Genomic DNA, 27,275 nt, shown 5'->3' on the forward strand with positions numbered 1-27,275 from the left:
GGGGGGGGTTGGCCGGCCCAGTGAGGCGCTCCGGGGGTTTGGCCGGCCTGGCGAGGCGCTCGGGGGGTTTGGGCGGGGGTTTGGCCGGCGCAGCGCTCCAGGGGTTTGGGTTGGCCGGCATGGCGCTCGGGGGGCGGGGGTTTCGGCGGCACGGCGCTTGGGAGGGGAGGGGTTCGGCGGCCTGGTGCTCCGGGGGTTTGGGCGGCGCGGCGCTTGTGGAGGGGTCTTACGGCGGGGTGGCGCTTTTTTGCCTAGGGAGCCAAAAAAGTTAGAGCCAGCCCTGCTCAAATGACAGCTTTTTACTAGTAAATGTGTATTTTCTTTTGTTGTTGTTTAAACGGGACTGGCTCCGATACACTGGAGGAGGAAGTGCTTCATACCACTTCTTGTGGCCAACTGTAGTCACTGTATTGACTAGTTTAGGAGGTCGTAACGTCTACCCCATCTTAGCTGGGAGGAGGGACACTGCAAATGAGATCTTTAGGACTAGGAGGAGAAGGAAAACTGAGAGGCTCTTGGAGAACATAAGAATGGCCATACTGGGTCAGACCATGGTCCATCCGCCCAGTACCCTGTCTTCTGACAGTGGCCAGTGCCAGAAGCCTCAGAGGGAATGAACAGAACAGGACAATTATTGAGCGATCCATCCCCTGGCATCCAATCCGCCATCAGAAGTTTAGGGGCACCCAGAGAATGGGGTTGTGTCCCTTACCATCCTGGCTAATAGCCATTGATGGACCTATCCTCCATGAACTCACCTAATTCTTTTTTGAATTCAGTTATATTTTTTGGCCTTCACAACATCTCCTGGCAATGAGTTCCACAGGTTGACTGTATGTTGTGTGAAGAAGTACTTCCTTATGTTTGTTTTAAACCTGCTGCCTGATAATTTAATTGAGTGACCCCCAGTTCTTGTGGTATATGAAGGAGTAAATAACACTTCCCTGTTCACTTTCTTGACACCATTCATGATTTGATAGACCTCTATCATATCCCCCTGTAGTCATCTCTTTTTCTAAGTTGAACAGTCCCAGAGTTTTTCATCTCTCCTTCTATGGAAGCTGTTATATACTGCTAATTATTTTTGTTGACCTTCTCTGTATCTTTTCCAATTCACTCTTTTTTTGAGATGGGGCAACCAGAACTGCACGCAGTGTTCAAGGTGTGGGCGTACCATGGAGTCATATAATGGCATTCTGATATTTTTTCATCTTATTTTCCGTCCCTTCCTATTGGTTCCTGATATTGTTAGCTTTTTTCACTGCCGCTGCACATTGAGCGGATGTTTTCAGAGAGCTATCCACAATGATTCAAAGATCTTTCTTGAGAGGTAACAACTAATTTAGACCCCATCATTTTGTATGTATGTTAGGATTGTTTTCTAATATGTGTTACAGTAGAAACTCAGTTACGAACACCAGAGTATTCAATCAGGCAGCAGCGGAGACCAAGAAAAAAAAGGCAAATGCAATACAGTGTTAAATGTAAACTATTAAAAAAAGATTTGACAAGGTAAGGAAACTGTTTCTGTGCTTGTTTCATTTAAATTAAGATGGTTAAAAGCAGCATTTTTCTTCTGCATAGTAAAGTTTCAAAGCTGTATTAAGTCAGTGTTAAAATAACTGTTTTCAGTTTTGAAAAAAAAGGTAACATTTTGTTCAGAGTTATGAACAACTTCCAATCCTGAATCAGAGGGGTAGCCGTGTTAGTTTGGATCTCTAAAAAGCAACAGAGGTCCTGTGTCACCTTTAAGACTAACAGATGTATTGGAGCATAAGCTTTCGTGGGTGAATGCCCACTTCGTCAGACCCACGAAAGCTTATGCTCCAATACATCTGTTAGTCTTAAAGGTGCCACAGGACCCTCTGTTGTTTTTTCCATTCCTGAGGTGTTCGTAACTATCTTCTACTGTACTCTGTACTTAATCAACATTGAATTTCATCTGCCATTTTATTGCCTAGTGACCCAGTTTTGTGAGATTCCTTTGTAACTTTGTCAGCGTTGGAATTAACTTCCTGGAGTAATTTTATATCAGTGACACACCCCTGGGGTGCAATCTGGAGCTGTGGGACTGTTGTGCCCCCTTAACTCTTCCATCTGGGCTGTCTCTCTCAATGCTGTGCTAGTGACAAGGAGCAAACCCCTCCAAGTGCTGCGATCACTCAGCCAACAACGTCCAGGGACATACCCAGCTAAGTTGCATGAATGCTCTCGAAGCCATTCATGAAATATACAGGGGGAGACACCAGCAAATCCTCCCTCCCCCCCTCCCCCCACAGCCTTGCACCCCAGAAATGTACCGTCTTACACTGCTCAAGACCTTCTCTTGAACAGTGCAAGCTCATTAATTAGTTTGACACTTTGACAAAGGATAGTGGATATGCACCATCCTTTGTAGTCTGAGCAGATTCCCCAAGCACTTCAGATAAACTCACTGGTAAGGATAAAAGATTAAAATGAACTTAACTACAGAAAGATAAATCGACAGTCCTACTTAAAATCTAATCGCAGTTAACTCACGCGATTAACTCAAAAATTAATTGCGATTAAAAAAATTAATTGTGATTGTAGTTTTAATCGCACTGTTAAACAATAGAATATCAATTGAAATTTATTACATATTTTTGGATGGTTTTCTACATTTTCAAATTTCAAACCTCAGTCTACTTCCTAAAAAAGCACTGATTTCTTTTGTGGGGTAGGAGAGCACAAAGAGGGAGGAGAAGCCTGGAGTTGGAGTGGTGATCATAAAGTGGAATGCAGGCATCATATAAAAATAATCCGAGAGGAATCAGTCTTAAGGTAAATATTTGTGTGTTTTGCTGTGTTGAAGATACTCTACATTAAACTGTCTTTGCTCCCACAGATTGATATAGAAATTAATGGAGACACAGTTGATCTTCATATGAAGCTGGGTGACAATGGAGAAGCTTTCTTTGTACAGGAAACTGAAGAAGAATATGTAAGTGTTTTGTGGTGTTTGAAGAGTACATTGCTGAGTACATTGTTTAGTTAATTATATCCTGTTACTAGTGCTGTGTCTCATGTTCTCAATATTAAAATACAGCATTTTTAATGACTGATCTTTTTATTGCTGATTCATAACTTGCATTATTTGCTTGCAATAGTTCAATAAAATACTGTATCTAACACATTTACTGGTGGCAGGAAAGTAACAGATCCTCCTGAGCACACCTTGTTTTTCAGAGCTGTAATAGGAAGACTTGCTGCACTTTTCACCCTGTTTGCTTAGAACAGTAATCTATTATGTTGTTAATTTTAGGGTGATGTTGACTGTACAGACTGTGCAGTGACTGTTAACTACTCTTTGCAAGTAGTTCAAGTCACTTGTGTTACTGACCTCAGTATCAGTGTGGTTTGTTTACATTGGCAGGGTGCAGTTTCTTATCTCTGAATTTTCATTCGTTAACTTGTTTTCCAAGACTAGGAAGTCATTGTAGTGGGTTGGTTTTCTGATACAGTTGTCCTCTGAATATCCCCCAAGGCCTCTTGAGATTGTAGGCTTTTCAGCTCTTGATGCTTACACATCTGTTGCCTTAAAAAGTATAGCCTTGGGGAGTGGAGGAAGCCTGGAGTAACTAGTACAGAATAGTTACTGCTTAGAAAGCAAATTAAACTAATCAACAAAAAGGCACTCTGAGGGCTTGTCTACACTATGCAGCTTTTAGTGACAAGGTTGTGTCGACACAGCCTTGTCGCTAAAAGTCAGCGCGTGTGAACGCTTTCTATCGGTGTTTTGTCGGCACTTTTGCCGACAAAATACTTCCAGCCCCGTGAGCGGCAGTAGCTTTGTTGGCAGGAGAGCGCTCCTGCTGACAAAGCTGCGTTCACACTGCCACTTGTGTTGGCAAAACTTTTGTCTTTTGCAGGGGGGCTTTTTAAAGTACCCGTGAAAGACAAAAGTTTTGTCGACAACGTCGCAGTGTAGACAGTCCCTTAGTGCAGAACAAGATGATCCACACAGAGAAGTTAGTACGGAATAGCTATCGCACTTTAAGTTTACACCCTACTTACTTTACACTAACTTCCCTGAATAGACAAGCCCTTACTTTCTTCAGTATTTCATATTCATAGCAAACTGCATTATATGCGCATATGTCAAAGCTTGTCTAAGTTGATAGATATTTTGTGATTCATAAAGCCTCTTCCACATCCTGGTCATGGACTTGGGGGCGGGGGGTCACAGGCATTGGTGTTTTTGGAGGGAATAGGAGGCATATCAAAAGTAAACACTTTTTGGACAATGAAATACAAACATTAGATTATAAATGAATGTGCGAAGTCATGAAAACTTGCAAATCTTAAAAACGAACTAGCTGTTGGGGGTGGTGGTGGGAAGAGTGGCAGTTCATTTTTTTTTATGAAATAAAAAACTCACTATAGAAGCAAAGTGGTTGTGAATCATTCACAATGAAAGGGGAACAATCAGCATCAACATTATTAGTACTCAAAATAATAACTTGTGAAGAAGAACCATAATATCTAGGAAGAGAATGGAGACTCAGATTCTAACAGCAAAAAATCTAAGTACATCAGAAGCAGGAAGCCTGCCAAACAATCAGTAGGGCCACTCAATGATTGAGGTACTACAGGAGCACTCAAGGAAGAACTGTGGAGAAGTTAAATGAATTATTTGCATCAGTCTTCACTGCAGAGGATGTGAGGGAGATTCCCATACCTGAGCCATTTTTTTTAGGTGACAAATCTGAGGAACTGTCCCAGATTGAAGTGTCAGTAGAGGAGATTTTTGAACAAATTGATAAATTAAACAGTAATAAGTCACCAGCACCAGATGGTATTCACCGAAGTGTTCAAATATGAAATTGCAGAACTACCAACTGTGGTATGTAACCTATTATTTAAATCCGCTTCTGTACCAGATGACTTAAAGGTAGCTAATGTGACACCAATGTTTAAAAAAGGATCCAGAGGAAGGCCTGGCAGTTATAGGCCAGGAAGCCTAACTTCATTGTCAGGCAAATTGGTTGAAACTGTAGTAGGAAACAGAATTATCTGACATGCAAATGAACACAATTTGTTGGGGAAGAGTCAACACGGCTTTAGTAAAGGGAAATCATGCCTCACCAATCTATTAGAATTCTTTGAGGGAGTCGTCAAACATGTGGACAAAAGAGATCCAGTGGATATAGTGTACTTGACTTTCAGACTTTGACAAAGTCTCTCACCAAAGGCTCTTAAGCAAAGTAAGCAGTCATAGGATAAGAGGGAAGGTCTATCCTCATGGATCTGTAACTGGTTAAAAGACAGGAAACCAGCGTAGGAATAAATGGTCAGCTTTCATAATGGAAAGAGGTAAATAGTGGTGTCCCCCGGGGATCTATACTGGAACAAGTGCTGTTCAACATACTAATAAATGATCTGGAAAAACGGATAAACTGAGGTGGCAAAATTTGCAGACAATACAAAATTACTCACGATTAGGGCTCCATGTTTGTCACGGAGGTCGCGGAAGTCACGGATTCCCCAGAAGCCCCAGGACCAGCTGTTCAGGCGTCCCTGGGGACAGCCACACTGGCCGCTGCTGGAGTTGCTCTGCAGCCAGCCACTCGGGTGGCCCTGCAGCCAGCCGCACCAGGCGCTGCTGGAGCGACCCAGGGCCAGCTGCACTGGCCAGTGCTCTGGTGGTCCCTGGCAGCTAGCTCTGGGGAACGCCCGAGCAGCGGCCAGTGCAGCTGGCCCTGGAGATCACCTGAGCAGTGGTCCCATGGGCAGAGGGATCAGCCACAGCTTGGTGGCTCCTGTCAGCGGTCCTGGGGCGGCCAGAGCAGCAGCTGGCCCTCCGGAGCTTCCCTCCTCCACGGCAGTAGCTGGAGCGGCAACGGGACCCTGGGGCCTCCCCTCCTCTGCACTGGCCAAAGTGGCAGCGGGACCCCGGGGCTTCCTCCCCCCCCCCCCCCCCCCCGCAGCTAGTGCTGCGGACCTCCCGGGTTTCCCCCCAAGGTTCAATCGGGTATTTATGGTATAAGTATGGGCCATGGGTTTTTTTGTTTTTTGCCTGTGACCTGTCCATGACTTTGGCTCAAAATACCAGTGATTAAATCGTAGCCCTACTCATGATAGTTAAGTCCAAAGCAGACTGCGAAGAGTTACAAAGGGATCTCACAAAACTGGGTGGACTAGGCAATAAAATGGCAGATGAAATTCTGTGTTGTTAAATGCAAAGTAATGCATGTTGGAAAACATAATCGCAACTACACATACACAATGATGGGATCTAAATTATCTGTTACCACTCAAGAAAGAGATCTTGGAGTCATTTTGAATAGTTCTCTGAAAACATCTGTTCAATGTGCCGCGGCAGTCAAAAAAAAGCACTAACGATGTTAGGAACCATTAGGGAAGGGACAGAAAATAAGAGAAAATATAATGCCACTATATAAATCCATGATATGGCCACACCTTAAATACTGCCTGCAGTTCTGATTGCCCCATCTCAAGAAAGATATATTGAAATTGGAAAACGTACAGAGAAGGGCAACAAAAATGATTAAGGGTATGGAACATCTTTCGTATGAGGAGAGATTAAAAAGACTGACTTTTCAGTTTGGAAAAGAGATCAGTAAAAGGGGATATAACAGAGGTCTATACTTACTTCTTCACATAACACAAGAACCAGGGATCACCCAATGAAATTAAGAGGCAGCAGGATTAAAACAAACAAAAAAGAAGTACTTCACACAATGCACAGTCAACCTGTTGAACTCGTTGCCAGCGGATATTGTGAAGGCCAAAACTATAATGATGTTCAAAAAAGAATTGGATAATTTCATGGAGAATAGATCCATCAATGGCCATTAGCCCAGATGGTCAGGGATGCAACCCTGTGTTCTGGGTGTCCCTAGCCTCTGAGTGCCAGAAGCTGGGAATGGTCACTCGATTGCCTGTTCTGTTCATTCTCTCTAAAGCGCCCTGCATTGGCCACTGTCAGAAGACAGGATACTGGACTAGACAGACCATTGGTCTAATCCAGTATGGACGTTCTTATATTCTTAATATAACACGTAACATGACTAAATACAAAACTGAAAGCAGTTCTTTTGCAGGCAGAGGCAGAGAGCAAACCAATCACTGATGGGAATTGATCAGTCAAAAGTTTAAAAAACCACCAACCCAACAACCACTTCCTAAATGTCTAGGACAGGACTTTAACACAGCTGTTGCACTTAATATAAACTAAAACCAAGTTATAAAACAATAGTTAATCCACTACTGCCTATCCTATCTGTATAACAGTGTTCCAGATAACTATTAGTAGGTACAGGTACACATAAAGGCAACAGAAAAAGTAGTTGCAGGACTGAGAATAGAATTGAGGAGTCCTGGTTTCTAGTCCTCTGTCTATTTGAAATATTTGATATTTCCTCTTTGTTTCAGCTGCTCATTCTGTCTCACCAACACTTAGTTTTCAGTTTTCTTTTAAACTATGCCATAGTGAGCTAGATGCACAGACAGCCACTGGACACTTCAGCCCCTTAATAAGATAGCTCGTTTCCAAGTGTCTCAGATTACTACACTTTATACATGTATACAGTATATTCATAAAGTTCAAGACCTGAAAAGGGCTGCCAAGATATTCTGAAAGCTGAGCAGTCTGGTTACAGATCCATTTAGTTATTTGGAAGAAACATCTGCATAATAATAGGAAAGGCCATTGAACCTCTTACCTTTTTGCTGTAAAATGTTCAGCTGGGAAATGGACATGAAGCTGTTTTGGATCTTAATGGAGATCCCTTATGTCCTGCTTTCAGGAATACTGTAATGTGACTTGCACACTTCATTTCTTAAATAAGATCTTTTAAAGCATCCTTTGAAGTCAGGAGTGAGAATAAAAACAATCTTAGAGCAGCATACTATATTATTATTATTATTAGGGCTGACAAGCGATTAAAAAATTAATCACGATTAATCACAATTAATTTTTTAATCACACTGTTAAACAATAATAGAATACCATTTATTTAAATATTTTTGGATGTTTTCTACATTTTCAAATATATTGATTTCAATTACAACACAATACAAAGTGTACAGTGCTCAATTCATATTTATTTTAGATTACAAATATTTGCACTGTAAAAAACAAAAGAAATAGTATTTTTCAATTCCCCCATTGCAAGTACTGTAGTGCAATCTCTTTATTATGAAAGTTGAATTTACAAATGTAGGATTATGTAAAAAAAAAAAAAAAAACAGAGAAAAACCTTCATTCAAAAACAAAACAATATAAAGCTTTAGAGCCTACAAGTCCACTCAATCCTACTTCTTGTTCATCCAATTGCTCAGACAAACAAGTTTGTTTACATTTACGGGAGATAATGCTGCCGCTTTTTGTTTACACCTGAAAGTGAGAACAGGCATTCACATGGCACAGTTGTAGCCAGCATCTCAAGATATTTAAATGCCAAATACCCTAAAGATTCATATGTCCCTTCATGCTTCAACCACCATTCCAGAGGACATGTGTCCATGCTGATGAGGGGTTCTGCTCGATAACGATCCAAAGCAGTGCAGACCAATGCATGTTCGTTTTCATCATCTGAGTCAGATGTTATCAGCAGAAGGTTGATTTTTCTTTTTTGATGGTTCGGGTTCCACATAGGAGTGTTCTTTTAAGACCTCTGAAAGCATGCTCCACACCTAGTCCCTCTCAGATTTTGGAAGGCACTTCAGATTCTTAAACCTTGGGTTGAGTGCTGTAGCTATCTTTAGAAATCTCCCATTGGTACTTTCTTTGTGTTTTGTCAAATCTGCAGTGAAAATGTTCTTAAAACAAACAACATGTGCTGGGGTCATCATCTGAGATTGCATGAAATATATATTACCTCACCCACCTTGTCTCTCTAATGAACACTTCTTATTAATATTACAGTAATGCCAAAAACATACTAGGTACTATATAGAAAAATGATGCGATTCTCAGTGTCACAGTTTCAGGGTAACTGCACCTGTATTCCCACTCCTTGAAGACACCCACTTAATGATTTCTAGCTCCCAGCCATCACCTGTCTTGGGCACAGATGTGTGTCTCATTTAATCCTGATTAGGGTTTTTCCAGGCTGCATGGTTCCATGCCCACACTGATATCCCCAGCAAACCAGGCTGCCTAAACAAGCCAGCACCTGCACTTTGCTTTCTCTCCAGAGTCTGACCAGCATATTGCTCACAGTTGTTAATTACCACACAACTCTTTCTAAGCAAGCACATTTATTTTTAAAGTCAAAACTTTTCAGAGAAAACAAATTAAAAGCAAAAAAACCTACATGCATGCTAAAAAGCTTATCGGAGGTCAGCCCTTAACTGGGTTTTCACCTTGGTTACAAGTTCATAACTGTTTCAGATTCAGAACTAGAACCCAGGCTGGGCAGTTCAGCCATTTCTTTATACCGCTCAGGCCTTTGATCTCCACTGTCTGGAAACAGGGCCAGATTAACTTTTGTGGGCCTGGCACCAAACATATTTGTTGGCCCCCATGGGAGCAAAGGGGCATAGTGTGTGTGTGAGGGGGGTTAGCCCCGAGAGTAAGGGGCCGGCCGCATGCAGTGGGCCTCGATGTGGCGGGGGTGGTCCTACTCCGCCCAGCTGAACGTGAGCACACAGTTTACAAACTGGCAGTCGCCAAATACACACTGTCCAACCTGGCCCTGTGCTGCCAAAGCACCACCTTATGCCCAGCAACACCCCACCACAACTGCACAGCACACCCCACAGGCCTCCCTCCCCCGCCAGTGCCCCAACACATACAAACCTTCCCTCCCTCTCCCCGCCCACAGCCTAGCGGCCCTCCCAAGCCCAGCATCCCAACACGCACAGACCTCCCCCACTGCCCAGCACCCACCAGAGACCCGCTCCCCCATGCCCAGCCGCACTCACCAGCCCTGCTGGGAGGTGACTGTGTCCACTAGGCTGAGCTGGCAGTGCAGCTGGGGCCAGTCCCAGGATGTGGACCCTCGGGAGCGGTGTGATCAGCCAGGCCCGAGCCAGAGTGGGGCCTGCCCAGATTGCATTCCTTCCGGACCCACTTGCCTGGTGGGGCCTGGCTGAGCCCCTGTTCTACTCTCCCCCCCCCCCCGCCCCTTCCCCACAAACTGTCTGAGACTGCCAGCCCCTGCACCAGTCCCAGGTGACTTGGCCCCTGGGTACACAGGTGGGGGTCCTGCAGGTGGCAGACAGCAGAGATTGCTCAGAGCTGGAGCCACAGTGGGGAGCAGGGCAGATCCCTGGGACGTGACTCCTCAGAGCCCCTTCCCCCGGTTGCGCCCACCGGCCAGCAACCCTTCCCAGCCCACATAGCAGAGCCCAGCTGCTGGTCGGCGAGCTGCCTACAGGCGACTGGGACCTGCTGGCTTCGAGCTGCTCACACAGTAGGACCTTGGCCATGGGCTGCCCCGAACAAGGAGCCAGACCCCGAGTCCATAATGGGCTCCTTCCCAGTGTGGGCCCGGTGCCTTTGGTGCCATTGTAAACCCGCTACTGTCTGGAACAGGTAATCAGCAAAGACCCACACCTCAGGACGTATCTTCAAAAGCCTGGATTTCTGCATATCCAGAGGTGTGAAATTTGCATTAATTTCTCCCTAGGTATTCCCCAGAAAATCCACTTCACACGTATCCTAAAGTCCATTCTTGCCTGGCATATTACACACAATTCCAGCCCACAAGATGTAAATTTTGCCTTTAGGTGCAGTGGACTTCAAAGATACTTAAATTTCATTTCAATAAGGTCTCCCAGCAGTCAGTCATGTGGGGCAGTATTGCTGATCAAGCAGGAAATTTGCCATATCTGCCAGTCAGTCCTTGATGCTGCTCACCTCTCCCACCCCCCTGCATCCCCACATTTATTTAACCTTTTGTTATTCTGTTTGTGTGTACATAATAAATGTATCTGCTTATTTATTATTCCCCTTGTTTTGGTTAGGAAAAAGTTCCTGCATATCTGGCAACCTCCCCAATAATCACTGAGGATCAGTTCTTTAAAGAGTTTGAAGATCTCCTGCTGAAGTCAGGTGAAAATGAAAGGACATGTCAGAGCTCTGAAGTTACACACGTCATGGAATCAGAGACTCTGTTCACCTCAGGGTCTGTGAAGAAGAAAAAGCGAAGAAGAAAGAAATACAAACAAGATAGCAAGAAGGAAGATCAAATCTCCTCTTCTGGGGTTGAAGAGATTTTTGAAATAGAAATAAGCTCTGATGACGAGAGGGGTGTTCAACATCTGAGGTAAATTGTTAAATACATACTGAATGCTTTCATGTGGTATCACTAAGGCTTCGTACTGTGGCTTGTGTATTAACTTTTTCTCTTATGTAAGGTACCCTTGAGTCAGAGTAGGTTTCAATAAGTTATAGAATGTGGAAGTCCAAGAGTTCTTTCCTCAAAAATACAAAGAAATTCTATTTGTAATCTTGACTTCTTCCAGCACTCTTCAGAATCTTTCAGAATTGAATTTTGCCAAATCTTGTTTAAGCTAGTGTCTTCCATCAAAATTATCACTCATGTCCCTAGCAATCAGTCCCGTGGGGCTGGTCAGGCTGGCAACACACTACAGAGCACACTTACATAATGCTGTAAATGTATATGTCACTTTATAGAACACTAAAAAGCAGTCCTGACCTGAAGATGTTAAATATACAGACGTGTACCTGATTGTGGTGGAGAAAACTGCCATCTTTCAAGTCACCTTTTAAGGCAGGGGTGGGCAAACTTTTTGGCCTGAGGGCCACATCTGGATATGGAAATTGTATGTCGGGCCATGAATGCTCACAAAATTGGGGGTTGGGGTGTGGGAGGGAGTGAGAGCTCTGGCTGGGGTTGCGGGTCCCAGGATGGGGCCAGAAATGAGGGGTTCAGGGTGCGGGAGGGGGCTCTGAGCTGGGGAAAGAGGGTTGGGGTTTGGGGGGGGGAGGCTTCGGGCTGGGGCTGAGGGGTTCAGAGTGCGGGAGAGGGCTCCAGGCTGAGGCAGGGGGTTGGGGTGGGGCCCGGGATGAGGGGTTTGGGGTGCAGAAGGGTGCTCCAAGCTTGGGACCAAGGGATTCAGAGGGCAGGAGTGGGATCAGGGCAGGGGGTTGGGGCATGGGAGGAGGTCAGGGTACAAGCTCCGGGCGGTGCTTACCTCAAGCAGCTCCCAGAAGCAGCGGCATGTCCCCCCCTCTGGCTACTATGCGGAAGCATGGCCAGGCGGCTCTGCGCGCCGCCCCATCCGCAAGCGGTTCCTGGCCAATGGGAGCTGCAGAGCCAGTGCTTGGGGCGGGGACAACGTGCGGAGCCCTCTGGCTGCCCCTTCACGTAGGAGCCGGAGGGGGGACATGCTGCTGCTTCTGGGAGCCACGCAGAGCGAGGCAAGCCCCCAACCCCGTTCTCTGGCAGGAGCTCAAGGGCTGAATTAAAAGGTCTGATGGGCCCGACGCAGCCCAAGGACTGTAGTTTGCCCACCCCCATTTTAAGGGCATCAGAATTTGGCTTTAAGCAAACAGTAATGCAGCTTTTAACTATGAGGCAGCTGCCATTCTCTCATAATAAGTATATCTGAAAGAATGTAGGTAAAGTAAACAAGTGTTGTGCAAGATACTACTGCACTGGTGTGTGGTATTCAAATGTCTCAATCCCTCATCTCTGGCTGGCACCACGCTGCTTGTAGTGTACCTAAAAACCTCTAGAATAAACTCAGTAGTATAAAATATGTATGATCCATTAGATATTAATTAGACTCCCCAAAATTGACTTCTGTAATTCAAACCAGATTTTAATTTAAGTGCTTGCAGGTCCTTCTGGATTATTGCTAAAGAAAGAGAGCTACCTCCTTCCTGTATATTGAAACAGATAAGCTAGCGGCATCAGTAAATTTCAGCAGAATTCATTTTGACATCTGGAATATAAAAATGACTGGAGCTGTATACTGGCTTAAAGCCCATCAAAAAAAATTAAACCTGTTTATTTTCTATCCTACCCTTTATATTATGGGCACAACATAAGCTAGCAGCAGTTTCCTGTAGAAGTCGATTCTGTAGGTCTACACTTGCGGAAGTGTGTAGACACTGCATGCTCACCTAGAAAGGGTATAAATAGCAGTGTAGATGGTGAGGCACTGCTTAAGCAACTAGTGTAGAGACTTACCTGAACCCCTAGGGTGCATACCTTACATGGCTCTCTACGCACTCAAGCAGTGCCTCCCACATCTACACTGCTGTTTTTTAGCAGCGTAGTGTCCCATTACCAGAGCCTTTCCTTGCTGTAGTGAAAGACTCGCTCAGTGGAGAAAGGCTCTGGTAGTGGGGAGGCAGCAGGAAAAGGCTCTAGCAATTTCCTACTGCTAGAGCCATTTCCCACTTCCTCATAGACTCATAGACTTTAAGGTCAGAAGGGACCAATATGGTCATCTAGTCTGACCTCCCGCATGATGCAGGCCACAAAAGCTGACCCCCCCACTTTCCCTTAACTCTGCTGTTGAAGTCTCCAGATCGTGATCTAAAGACTTCAAGTTGCAGAGAATCTTCCAGCTTGCGACCCCTGCCCTATGCTGCGGAGGAAGGCGAAAAACCTCCAGGGCCACTGCCAATCTACCCTGGAGGAAAATTCCTTCCCGACCCCAAATATGGCGATCAGCAGAACCCCGAGCATACAGGCAAGATTCTCTAGCCAGACCCTCATTTTGCCAGCGATGGCTGTTATTGCCTAATTGAACCTCCCACAGTGGAGGTTTTCACTGCCATGTGTAACTACATGTACATACACTATATGCTACTTCAAATTTAGGCAAGGCCTCTGATTGTTTAACAGCAGGAGGGGAGTTTGTTTCCTGGATTGAACTAGTTCATTACCACACCGTGAAATGGTTATATTCAGTATTTGACTATGTTTGTTAGAGACCTGCTCTGGGACCTGAAAGAATGATAAATACCCAACTTGAAAACATAGGAGCCATACAAATTGTTCATTGAAGCAGAGCTGGTAGTTGGTTGTGAGCAGGAGGAAGGTCTTTAATAGGATGAGGAAGTGAATGTCAGTGTAGGAAGAGAAGGTGGCTGAAAAGAATCTTGTGTTCCTAAACATAGACATAAACTTCAAGGCCAGAAGGGACCATTATGATCGTCTAGTCTGACCTCCTACATATCTCACCACAGAATCTCACCCACCCACTCTCCTATAATAGACCTGTAACCTCTGGCTGAGTTACTGATGTCCTCAAATCTTGATTTAAAGACTTCAAATTACAGAGAATGGCATCGTTTACTCTGGTTCAAACCAGCAAGTGACCCGTGCCTCATGTTGCAGAGGCAGATGAAAAAATCTCCATTACAAATGCAGAAAGCAAATTTTACCTGTAAGTAGTCCTCCCTTTCCCTGTTTTTCTTTGCATTCGGTTAAAATACATTAAACATACTAAAGTTCTAGGAACTTTAAACCTGTAGTGGCCTTTTGGGAACTGACTGCTGCATACCTTCAAACAGTTGCTTTCGGGAATCATTGTTGATAATTCAAAATGTATCTCAAATTACTTGATTGGAGGAGAGTCTAAGAGTTTGTAAGTTGGGCTGAAGCAGCTGGTTTAATCAAAATTGTGACTGGTTGTAGGGCTCTGGAGTATGAAAAGGCTATCTTTTAGTTATCTAAGTCCTTTGAAAAATACAATAGAGACAAAAAAATTGTTAATAAAGCCAGAATTTTGTTGTAAATGCATTTACAACAGGATAAAGCTAAATGGAATAACACAAGAGGGCTGCTATAAAGATACTCTAGTTCAGTACTAACTACCTGCTAAATGTACTTGGTCTTTGGTCTTCTGCATCACAGCATAACCATCGATATGTAATAAAATTCGGCTCTGAACTCCAGGAGACCCAAAATGTTGAGATGGTTTTGATGACCTAGCTCTATAATTGTAGATCTTGTATTTGTATCCTTTGTGTCTGTTCCCATGCTCTAACAAAGTAGGAAGTAAAAGCCATACAGTAGGCATGAATTCAGTTTTCTTTCCATCAAGTTACTAGATGGATCCATCTAAAATCATGGTTGTACAATTAACTCTGATGAAATGTTGAGAGGCTTTGCTTTCATATTCAGTGGGGATGCGAAGACTACTCAAAAGTGTATCTGCAGATTAGCAGGTATTCTATAATGGATAAAATTCAGAAAATACCTTGGCACTTAAGTTTTTTTGGAATGAAGTTACAGAAATATATATATACACCAAAATATAGGTATGTATATTCCAAATAAACTTAAGTGCCAAGGTATTTTCTGAATATATATATATATATATATATATATATATATATATATATATATATAAAAAATACTAATAAGGAGTCTCTGCTCAGATTTAAAAATAACATTAACACCAGAAAAGCCAGACAAGTGTTGCCAATAGAAAGGTCAAAAGTACAGCAGCAGGCACCAGGAAGGAACATTTTATCAATTTCTTGTAAAGTGGAAAGGAACTCTCTCTGTTCTTCAGAAAAATCTGCTTCCAGTTACTCTTGTAACTTATCACAAATATAATTTTACTCTCTAAATGCGGTGGTATATTGTATACATATGTTCTCAAAAGTGCCTGACTTAGCTAAGTTATTGCCAACAGCCAGTTACTGAAATTGTGATGTATGAAGCAGAAATAGAGGATGTTGTGTATCTAGCATCTACGTATCTTTTACCATTTAGACACATTGTGCTTTTGACTGTTTTGTGTGGCTCCAAACTGGGATGTTGTGCTTTAACAGCCAATTTATAGGTTTTCTTTTCTTTGACTATCTGAGCATATTTGTATGCAGTAAATTGAGATATTGGTTTAAAAACATTTTGTAGGTCAAATTATTACACTTTATAGCAGATTAAATTAAACCTATTTAGTTAGGGCATATATAAAATGGATGAGGGAGGGAAAGAAATGGCAGCTGGTGAATATTGCAAAATAGATAACTGAGGGTGGTGCTGTTAGGGCATGATCCAAGGCTCATTGAAGTGACTGAGTTTTTTCCATTGACTTCACTGGGCTTTGGACCAGGTTCCTAGAGACTTCCATATTAAAGATTCCCAGACCAAATACCTTCTTGGTCACTGAGGACTGAAAGTTGTTGTTCATCTGATGGTTCAGTGCCTTATGTGAAATGAGTTGATTGTTTGTCTAGTTCCTGTGAATAGATTCCACTTGGCACTAACTACCCTCACAAATGGCACTACCTGGAAGTCTTGTTAGTATTCCCAGTGTTTTTGTGTATGTGTAGGAAAAACCAGTCTCATTTTCTGGGGTCTTCAACACTGGATGCACTCATGAGCAGTGTGAGGAAGCATATTGTCACCACCAATATACTACTTGTCATTAAGGCTGTTAATTTAGCACCTCTCGTAAGCAGTAAATATTGTAAGTGAAACGACAAATACTTGCTTATGTTAATAAGTGGAAAAATACATTTTCATCATAATATGTTCCAGTGTTATCACCCACTAACTAGGGACTCTTCCCCATTTTGACTGAAAGATGTGTGCAAATGAGTGGAAAAATCATTGTGGTGCATGGAATCTAGAGGGGGCAGTATAAATTTTCATAGACTATACCTAGATTTTGGATCTCTCTTTTGGACTGAGAACATGCACTGGAATTCTTTAAGAAATGTTGTACAAAACCAGTATAGCCATTTCGCTGATGAAGGAGAAGCAATTTTTGTTTTTGCATATTAAACTTACAGCTGTTAAATCAAATGGCTTCTTAAATAATCATATGCCAGACTTGTCCTCATGGCCTAGTGTCCTTGCTTTAGTGTTTGGATTTGGGAGGGTGGAGGGAAGGGAGGGGATAGACGAGGGGAGAGAAGAAACTGGCTTCAGAACAAGTTATTCATTTCTAAGAATAATTATCATATTGAGTACACTCGTTCAATTACAAAGCTCTGAATGTTTATAGATACAAATATTTGAAAGGGGCTTCTATAAATTAAATGCAGTGATTAGCTTACAGTCATAGTACCATGTACTTTGATCTCATTAGCGCTCTTCAGCTAATCACAGTTGGGCCTGGTGTTGGGAAATTAACCCAGTTACATCCTCTGCTCATAAACGTACCTGAGGCAACTAATAGTAGTATCCAGTGTTAGTCTGGCTAACTTCTAGGTCCTATGTGACTTACCAATAACTTTTTTTTACTGCATTATCCACAAACTAGGCTAATATTCAAAGAATACAGTGTCAAATCTATTTTGGGCATTCCTTTGTTGTAGTATTCTAAATTAATAGATTTTTGGAGGCTTTTGGTGAGGATCATCAACAGTGTGCTTGAATTTTTCCCCAATTTCAGTTTTTGCTTACATACTAAACAGCAAGCTTGTGGAGGATGGCATCACTTGGTATATGTTTGTGAGATCTCTTAGATTAACACTAAATTGTTTAGTTAAATATGTGGTGGGGGTAATTTTTAAACTTTGCTAGGATCTTTTTTACGGGTATTAAAAATGGCTGTGTAGGCAAGAAAGCAGCACCTCCGATGATGAACTATTGCTCTTTCTTTAGTTATCTCTCAACTATCAGTCTTTCTCAACTATCAGTCTCTTCCTTTCTCTTTTTGACCTAAGATTTCTGGTAAAAATAATTCAGTTCCACTAGGTAAGTTGCCAGTGGAGATCTGTCATTAACTCACTTAAAACAAAAATGGTTCTTTTGTCTCCACAGAGGATCCTCAAATTCTTCACCAAAGAGTGAAGAGCAGAAAGAGCCTTTGATTTATCACTCCAAAGATCATTACCCTTTATCTGATGGAGACTGGTCCCCTTTGGAGAAGTAGGTCATTTTATGGTGTCATCTTTCTGTATGATTTTGTACTCTTATGTTATGTAATGCACCACCTCTGTAACTTCTTCTGACCTATAAAACTACATAAAGAAGGGTGCTCAACATGTGTGGCATCCAGGACTGCATTTGCAACTTAGCACGGGCTCAAAGACTGTGCATAATTTATGTGTAAATTTACGTTTGTTGAAAAAAACCCAAAAAACTGTTGTACTTGTATCATCCTTTCTGAATGAACAAAAGCTGCTGTTAAAGTTCACCAGGGGAAAAAATAAAACTGTAGCTGATCATTTTATTCACACCTAATAAATTACAAGAAGAGGGCAAATTCCAAAGCACTCAACCTAAGGTCAGCCACAAATGTGTGTGTGTGTCAGAGTAAACATTTGTGAAGTGCCTAGGCTAACATTTGTACTAACTTTTGTTAAGTTGAGTTAAATGACAAATTACTCAAATTAAAACAGGACCACAAACTCTAGACAAACCCCCAGTCCAGAGCAGAGGAGCAGCCAGTTATATTTGCATAAAATCTCCAGGTTTTTGGAGCTTCAGCCTTAACAGGTATTTGGCGTTCATCGCTATAGTATCTGTGCTCTTCATAAGAATTAATGAATTTATCTTCGCAACACAGCTGTGAGGTAGAGGAATATTTTCCCCATTGTACACATGTGGAATTGAGATAGATTAAGTTACTTGCACAAGATCACACAGCAAGTCTGGGGTAAAGCTGGGGGCTGAACAAGTCTTCTGTTTCCTAGTCCAGTTCCTTAACCATAAAATCATCCTTCCTCTCTAGTGCATGAGGCGATCTACCAATTTTGGGGATAGAGAGCAATTTTGGTGGCTGAGGGATCCTTTAGCCAATTTAAAAAACCGTCAGGGCAGGTGGGCACATTATTAATACTAATTCTAGTTTCAAGGGTGGTGGTGGAAACAAGAATTTAACTGCATTTGCCAATGGGATTCATGGCCTCTTAAAAAGATGGAGTTTTGACCTTTTAAAGTATTTGGGCAAAGCTTTGGGTGTGCTTTTGATTCAATTAATTATTCCAGTTGACGTATTCAAAGGAGGTGGCTGTTGGGGAAGGAGAAGAAAGACTTGGCTCCTACTCTTTGCCTTACAAAATGGTTAGCAGGAGCTTTGAGCTTTTCAATTGTTAAAGTATACAGTCAAGAGGAGCAAGCCTCCAGCTTCTTCCGGTGCAATACAGAATCCATCAGTTGGAGTACAGTGTTTCATTGAAGTATCTGAGCACTGTTCCTTACGTGGATAGCAAACTTGTTCTTGTCATGATAGTTAATGTCTGAAGGGTTTTCATGAATAAACCATCATCCCTCCTCCGGTTCTGCGTGGAGCAAAGTTTCCTTTTGCATTGCCAATCCAGGTGGAGATGAACACCGAGACTTACATGACAGAAGATGGATTAAGCAGAGTGGAACCTGCACCTAGAAATATCCTCACTCATATTAAATCTGTTTGGTGGGATGGGGATTGACCTCTTTGCATCGGGAACAGCAATAAACTGCCCTGTGTCCTGTCCTTGTATCATGACCTGGGATGTGAGATAGTGAAATGACTTCTTCCAAAGCTGGGAAATTGCTTTTTTCCACTACTCCCCAGGACCATACACAATATACAAAGGAGAGAGCAGCAATGATACTATTGGCTTTCTGGCTGAAGAAGCTGTTGCTCTTGCACCTAATTAACTTAGCATTGGATCTTCTGATGAGTCTGCCTCCAACCAGGACCAGACAGGTTCAAAATCAATGCTTGGATGATTATCACACTCGTGATAATCTCTGGCACCTTAAAAAGTCAATCAGTAGCAAAGACCAATGTTTAACTAGCACATTAAACCGATGAAACAGGACTTACAGGCCCTCCTAGAGGAACTCACTGTGGGTGTATGAATGTTCAAGCAAAACGTCAAGTTTCTGTAATATGTTATCAGCATATTCAAGAAAAGAAAATTTTCTGTAAATCCCAAGACTAAATGCTTCCTTCAAGTAACCATCCTTATTCCAGCCTCACAAGGTCATAGGCATTTTGCTATTTAGAACAGTACCCATATTGTAATTTAGGAAAGTAGAATTGAATTATCCTGCCTGTCAAAGTTGTCTCAATTGAAGGCAAATTCAAGGGGCAGGGCATTCTTAGGGTTGCCAGGTGTCTGGCTTTCAATTGAAAGTTCAGTTGAAAAGGGGACCTGGCAGTGTCCAGTCACCATGGGCCGGGGCAGGTGGCGCCACGTTATCAACCCGCACTAGCCCCTCCTCAGCTAGGGCCACCTTTTGCCTGCATTTCATGGGCAGGCAGCAGGCTCCGTGTCAGGTTACAGCTCCTGTCCCAGCCCCGGAGCAGAAGCCCAGCTGGGTGGGAGAGGAAAGTGGAGAGGATCAAGTGATGAGGAAGTGGGAGGGGGCAGAGGAGCAAGAGGGGGTGGGAGCTTGGGGGAAGAGGTGGGATAGGGTCTGGGGGGGCAGGAGGGGTCCAGTTTTCAAAAATTAGTAGGCATTCTCCTATCATCAGTGATTGAGGGGTGTGGTTCTGTCTCCAAGCTGCAAGCAAGCTGAAATACCATTGTAATGTATCTGGACCTCATTATTCTAAGGAAACTTTGAAGTAAACACACAATATTTTCCCTGATTTGATCATATGCTCTACTAGTTTTGTCCCCACTCAACCCTGATGGGGGTGGGGTGTACTGCTGTATGCTGTTGTATATTGGAATGTAACCATCTATTTAACTTAACTTGCAGTAATAAGACTTTAGTAATGGATGAAACTTTTCAGGCTTTGCAAACTGGAATGCTGTCTCTGGTCTGGAATATGGGAATTTAAAACATATTCTAAATTAACAGGAGGAAGTACATCTGTCTCATGATGGCAGCTAAATTATCTAACTTTAAAAAAAAAAAAGAGAGAGAAAATGGTGGGGGATTATACTGAGAACACTTCAAGTACAATGAAGAAATCTGTTTAGTGTGATCAGTATGTAAGCCCCTGAATGTGATTTTCGTTTTAATCTAATTTCTTGGTCTGAAAACCCAACTGGGCTTCTTGCCCTGTTGTTGAATAATTGAACCTGTGTTAAACTAGGGAAGGCTAACAAAAGTAGCTGCACAACAAATGCATTTTAAATACTGTAGTTTTCTGTGTTTACTTTGATAGCCCTTTCTCAGACCCAGTCTGTCCTAAAAGTGATTCAGAGCTAGAAGTGAAACCTGCAGAGAGCTTGCTTAGAGCTGAATCTCATATGGAGTGGACATGGGGAGGATTCCCAGAATCTACTAAGGTAAAGTTATTTACAGATGAATTTTATATACTGTCTGGGACTTTTAATGTGACTGAATTTTGTCTTCCTTAAAACTTAAAACTCTACATTTCACATTAGACTATTGAGGAAAACTGAGCAATTGTAAATAATTCAACAGAAATAACATGAAAACAGCACCCTCTTGTGGCTGGCTAAGCTGAAGGCTTTTTATTGATTTCAAAAGCAGGGCTGCAAAAATCTTCCAGAATGATTTTTAGAGTAAAAACCTGTAGCTCTCTAATTTGCTGCTAGAAACAGAAGATAATTTTTAATTCCTCATTAGATGCAAGAGGAATGATCAAGTCTAGTAACCTTTTTTGTAAAAGATAGGACCAGGCTCATTCCAGGGGAATCATGTGCAAATTCTAATATAGGGAACTTGATGGCTGCTCACCCTCACGTTGTAGACTTTTAGCTACCAAATGCAGCCCCACATAGGAGTGGTCCTGAATAGGACAGGTGAAGAAATTTGCTGGATCTGTATATCCTTAGACAGCCCCCTTTATAAGTGCTCCTGGCCTTCCCCGGTAGAAGCCTGACATAAATCCACTGTTGTCCAAACTGAGGCAGGGAAGTATAATGTAGCACCTTCTCTGTACCCTCGAGAGATGATGAAATTTAGGCCCTAAACCCATAGACAGCTCTGGGTGAGTGGACCGCTGTTCTGATGCAGAGCCTTAGTGAAGTTCACTGGGCCCATTCGTACAACAGTGCTTTTGGGAAAAGGCTGTACATGAATATTATTTTTAAAAATTGGGGTATTATTGAGAGGAGACATTTTGACTATAAGCAATGATCTATCCTCATCAATTGAAAAGTCAGGGTTAGTTTGAATGTGTCAAAAACCTATCTAGATTTGTCACTGCAATTCTTCAAAAGTGACCTAATCACATTCAAAATGGGGAAATGGAGAGCTGGTTTTAATGAGGTCTGTTTTAATACAGCGTCGTGAATTCAGGTTGTGCTAATTACTCATACATTCCTCACCAGTGACGAGGGGGATTGAATAGGTTTCCTCGTTTTTATATGCTAAATGGTGTCTTAGCCAGGCATTTATGGTAGCACCACAGTGTGCTAGGTGCTTTCCTAGGAGAAAAAGACCCAGTCCCTGGCCTGAGTTCACAATCTAGATAAATAAGTAGAGGGCAGGAGACATGATGTAACATATATACAGTATGTGTAAACACAAAAAGTGCAAGTATAAAACATAAATTAAAATGACGACAAATATTCACATATTACTCTTCAAGCTTGTCAGTCAGGAAGCTTCCTGTAGGCACATGGTAGAGGTGGGCCTTCAGGAAGAACTTGAATTGTGGATGAGCTTAGAATATAGAAACATGGACAGATTTTTATACTCTGAAACTGGTGAACAAGTTCCTATGTGGTTGGCATTGCTGGGACTTTATTAATGAGACTGCATATGAAGTTGCTAAAAGGTACATTAAAGTTTAATCCAGCAGGCTTTTGACTTCTTTGGTTTGAAAAGTAGTATCTCTGGCATAATTACTATAAGCACTTGTTAGCTAATGTTCAGAGCTGAATAAAATAAATGACATATTGCATGAAAGTACATGAGAACGAGATCTTTCTTCTTTTCAGATAAGCAAGAAGGAAAAATTGGAGCATCCTAGAACAGCTACCATTACCCCATCAGAAAAGACTCATTTTAGGGTCATTCTCAGCTCTGATGAAGTTGAAGATGATTTTTTGGTGAAAGATTCTGTCTGTACGGTACTGAAACCTGAGCCAAGAACTCATCCCCTGTTTAAGCAAATAGAGGTTAAAGATTCTCTTGCGTCTGCAGTCATAGAACCTCTGCTGGAGATCCCTCAAGAATCATCTACATTAGATGCTGATCATCTCCCCAGCCCATTAGCAGATAGTCCTTCAGAAGCAAAACCACCAGCAAAAATTGACTCTCCTTCAAAAAAGAGAGGTATTCATTTTGTATTTAAAAGAACTGGTACATTCCCACAGAGGGTTCTGTGAAATTTGATGAAGTTATCCCAAAACTGTAGCTTTACACTTTCAATTTTGAGATTTAAATACAACTAACATTTTTAATTTTAAAAAAGCAACCAGAAAACCTCTCAGACTACAGGCCAACTAACCTGCAGGCATTCCTGTTAGATTCCTATATGAACAATGTTCAAAGTGCAGAAAACCGTGCCTCCCACAGCACTGTATTTAATACATGTATTAATCTCAAACCACCTAATTGTTATGACAATCAACAGGGGTGCACAAGCGAAGCCAACACCAGGGGCCTCATGATATTTACTTGGATGACTTGAAGGCTTTGGAACCTGAAGTTGCCGCACTCTACTTTCCCAAAAGGTAGCTTGGAGTTAGTGTTCTAATATGGCAAGGCTTATATTGCAAAATAATTTATCTGTTAGTTTTAGGAGTGGGTAAGCCAATTGAGATAAAAGAACTGAGCCAATCCTTGTTCAAAATTCAAGCCTGTCTTTGAGCTTTTAGAGTATATAATAGGATAAATCAATATTGAACTTGTTCTGTATATCTCTCTGCTTCTGATTTTGGTAAGAAGGAGAGACAATGAAATATGATGTGGAAGATTGCTATTGTGGTATTTCTATCCCAACTGAACCGAGAAAGTGCTGGGGCCTTGTGGGAAACTTTAAACTATATAGCTATTTTGGGAGGCAGTATTATTCCCAGTGATTTGTCTTAGTGCTAATGTGTTTTCCCATGTAACTGGCATCACTGTTTTCATGGAGTGAAATGTGTATCCTTAGTGTTACTATATAAACTGAGAGTTATTTCGTAAGAAAACATATGTAACTGAGTTAACCCTTTTTCATATTCTATGTAGTTAAAATGTTTTAACTGCTAAGATACTCTCCAGTATGTCTTTCCAAGAAGACCTTTAAAAGGAAACATCTAAATTCTACAGGCTTTACAAATGGTCATAAAGCATCTAATATATCTACTTCATTTCAGAGAGAATCAGTAGCAGTAGAAAAGGTGAAATATGATATATCTAACAGTTTTACTCTCTTAAGGAATTTAACTGTTAGCCTAAGGGTTGCATCCCATATGATCAGGGGTGCTTTGTACCAATTTCTGCAGTGAGTAGTGCAAATAGTGGCATGTAGAACTGGTGGAGGAAACTTGTGTACTATAATGCCTGTTCTCTTAAATTGGATCTGATCATGTGAGCTTGAGGGAATACTGGGGGCAAACTTACAATTTTGTCAAAATTGATGGAGTTCAAAATTATGGTGGGGTGCAATTGTGCCATCAGAATCATGGAATCATGGCCCAGTACAGGGGGCTTCTTCCGTCAAGCCTGCACGTTATCAGCCTGTGGGTTATGACCCCCGGGATATCACAAACAGGATTCATGGGATTGCTACCACCTTCCTTTTCTTTATAGCTAGATGTTGAGGGATCCTGACACTTTCCTGTGGTAACATGGGGTGATTTGGAAAAGCTGATCTAGTCTATCCCCTTGTCAAAGGCAGGATTGTCATCAGTGCAGCGTTTTCTCATGTATTTTGTCCAGTATAATTGACTCACTCAGTTGTTTGCTTAGAGACTGTATTCCACAGTATAATAAAGTTTAATAAAGGCTAACGAAAATGTTTATTAAAACAGTATTTTGCTACAGCCAAGCATGGATTATTTGAAGGTTCCAGGGGCATCCAAATCCTTCAGATAACTGGGGGAGCCAGCTAGCAGGCTTTGGACCTGAACACTAACTTGAGCACAGATTTTTAGACTGCTGGTCTGCTCCTCCTTTCCCAGCTGGCTCGAAAACTACAAAGGATCTATGCATGACCAAAATTTAGAAGTTGTGGTTTAGGGTTAGTAGCCATAGGAGAGCCAGTAATCCTGTCCTGCTCCTCATTCTCCCTCCGCTTTTCTTTTCCTGCAAGATGTCTCTGTAGCTGAAGAGTTGCTCCTGAGCTCTGTTGAGCTCAGAACTCCTCTGTAGCTTGGGAACTGGCTGAGAGAAAATGGTGGGAGGGGGGATCAGGATGGAGGGTGGGCGGGGAAATAGGACTGCAGCAGTTCTTGGGAGCAGGACTGAAGCCTCTCCCTCCAACTGTAGAGTTCCTTCATGTGGGGAAACGGCTGGTTTTGGAAGAAGTGAGGGAACAGGACCATTGAGTTGGTCTTGAGAGAACCATTTCTCCAATGATGTTGATCCTTGCTCTTTTCCAAGGCTCCAGGGAACACTTTTCAGTTAATAGGGTTATAGATAAGTGAACCTGGATAATCAAGGTTTTAATTTGCTTAAAAGGGAGTTAGTGAAAGAAGACAACTCTGAGCATAGCAGCACAGCAATCGTCTTATGAAGAAACAAGAATTAGTTCGCTTGTCTTTGCCTCAAGACTCTACTTTCTGTAGTATCACTTACAAAAAGCCTGCTAACCATATGAGCTGCAGTTGGGAGCTGCAAAAGAACAAAACTCTTTAACTCTTAACAAAACTCTTCCCTTCCTGTGATAAGCAGTTGCCAGTCTTAAACTATATCATCCATAATCTAGGATACCCAAATTATCTAAACTCCTCCTGATTTTTACAAAGTGTTGGAGTGGCACTGAGGCCTTCATAAAATCAAAACTTAACATTCTAACACTGGAAATACAAATGTAAATTTGTGTTAGTTCCCTTGTCAAGAAACTACTCCTAGTATCATGAGCTTAAAGTAGTTATTTCAGCATTATCAAGAGTTTATCTTTTTAAAAAAAAAAGTTATTTAATTACTGATCTTTAGGTCCGTGTACCTATTCAGTTTTCAGACCATTGGACAAATAATCTCTATCTATTTATTAGAGCCTGATGGTTTGGTCTGGATCATTACAAAATAAGTTCCTATCACAAAGAATATGTCAGTAATGGTAGAGCAGCTGACATTCCATTTTAATATTTCAATCCTGAGATGAAAGGAAATGTTAGTGAGAGAAAATACCTTCTGTGAACATCTGAGTGCACAAATACTCAGATTTCCTTTTTCAGAAAAGAAAATTTGGCGATTGTAGAACAAATCTTTAATTTTGTAACAAAATATATTTGAAATACAAGAATATGTAGTGCTGGGACTGCGTTTTGTATCATGTGCTGCACGTAATACTGTGGTTGCATATAACTTAAAATACATACATATGTATATGCAAGAGAATTACATACACAAAATGTGAACTCCTTTCCTTTAGTGATTCTGATCCAAGTTCCAGACAGTGGACTGAGTCGGATACCCTCTCTGGTTCCCAGTCACCACAGTCCGTGGGAAGTGCTGCTGCTGACAGTGGCACAGAGTGCATGTCTGATTCTGCTATGGACTTGCCTGATGTCACGCTTTCTGTCTGTGGAGGTCTAAGTGAAAATGGAGAGATCTCTAAAGGTATGTAAGAAACTAAGTCAAATTAAGCCAGAAATGCGAATTGAGTACAGCCTAATGAAGTTACTTCCGGTTGTTAGTACTGTTATTTTAGAAGACTGCCATATGAAGCTTTTCGTTTTTAATTCTGGAAGCATGAGAGAGCCGAAAACATCCTTGTATTTTATATGCTTTGGGTAAATAGACTACTGTGGAATCATATATACAGTATAAAACTCTCAAACATTTTCAAAGGATAGATGATGTGCATTCATGTTATGGAGGGATCAGTCCAAAACTAGACAAGAAAAACTCCTATCTTCCTCACAGCTATTTCTCTCCTTCTGTTGCACCATATGTGAAATGTCTGACCACCTTTGGTACTGGCTCCCTCTGCGTTGCTTGCTTTGCCATTGTATAAAGCTTTAAAATTGTGTTTGTATCCCATTGCTTGATAGACTTTCTTTTTAATCTCTTACTCAGCAAGAGGAAGGATGGCAAATGTCATCATCTTAGACTATCCTGCTTTAGAAATGAAGATTCATCTTCCTTTCCCCTCACAAAATATTTCCTTATCCTGATCTTTTCAAGTCACATTGGTTTTGTCTCTAGACTTTCCTGTTCGATTATTCACACTCTGTAGAAAGTGAAAGTTAACCATACATGCTTCTTACTCTTTTCTCCTTAAATGTCACTTATTTCCTGAACATAATGGGGTATTTAAGTGTTAGCATCTGTTTTATTCGATATTCAAGTTTTGCCATAATATTCCTTTCCAGCGGTCAAAGGGAG

At 41.9% G+C, this 27,275-nt stretch overlaps 1 protein-coding gene across 2 annotated transcripts in view; it reads left to right on the plus strand.

Moving 5' to 3' along the window:
- Positions 1-27,275, plus strand: part of LPIN2 (lipin 2) — a 62,679-nt gene that overhangs the window by 23,430 nt on the left and 11,974 nt on the right. For both annotated transcript variants that reach the window (XM_024201585.3, XM_024201584.3), the window contains exons 3-9: positions 2,867-2,962; positions 10,957-11,258; positions 17,697-17,804; positions 20,986-21,109; positions 22,733-23,069; positions 23,371-23,470; positions 26,320-26,507. In XM_024201585.3, coding sequence (XP_024057353.1) covers positions 2,867-2,962; positions 10,957-11,258; positions 17,697-17,804; positions 20,986-21,109; positions 22,733-23,069; positions 23,371-23,470; positions 26,320-26,507 — 1,255 coding nt within the window. The remainder of the gene's footprint in view (positions 1-2,866; positions 2,963-10,956; positions 11,259-17,696; positions 17,805-20,985; positions 21,110-22,732; positions 23,070-23,370; positions 23,471-26,319; positions 26,508-27,275) is intronic.

Source organism: Terrapene carolina, unplaced genomic scaffold (assembly GCF_002925995.2).
Source record: "Terrapene carolina triunguis isolate 2854851 unplaced genomic scaffold, T_m_triunguis-2.0 Scaffold58, whole genome shotgun sequence".
Classification (NCBI taxonomy): domain Eukaryota; kingdom Metazoa; phylum Chordata; order Testudines; family Emydidae; genus Terrapene; species Terrapene triunguis.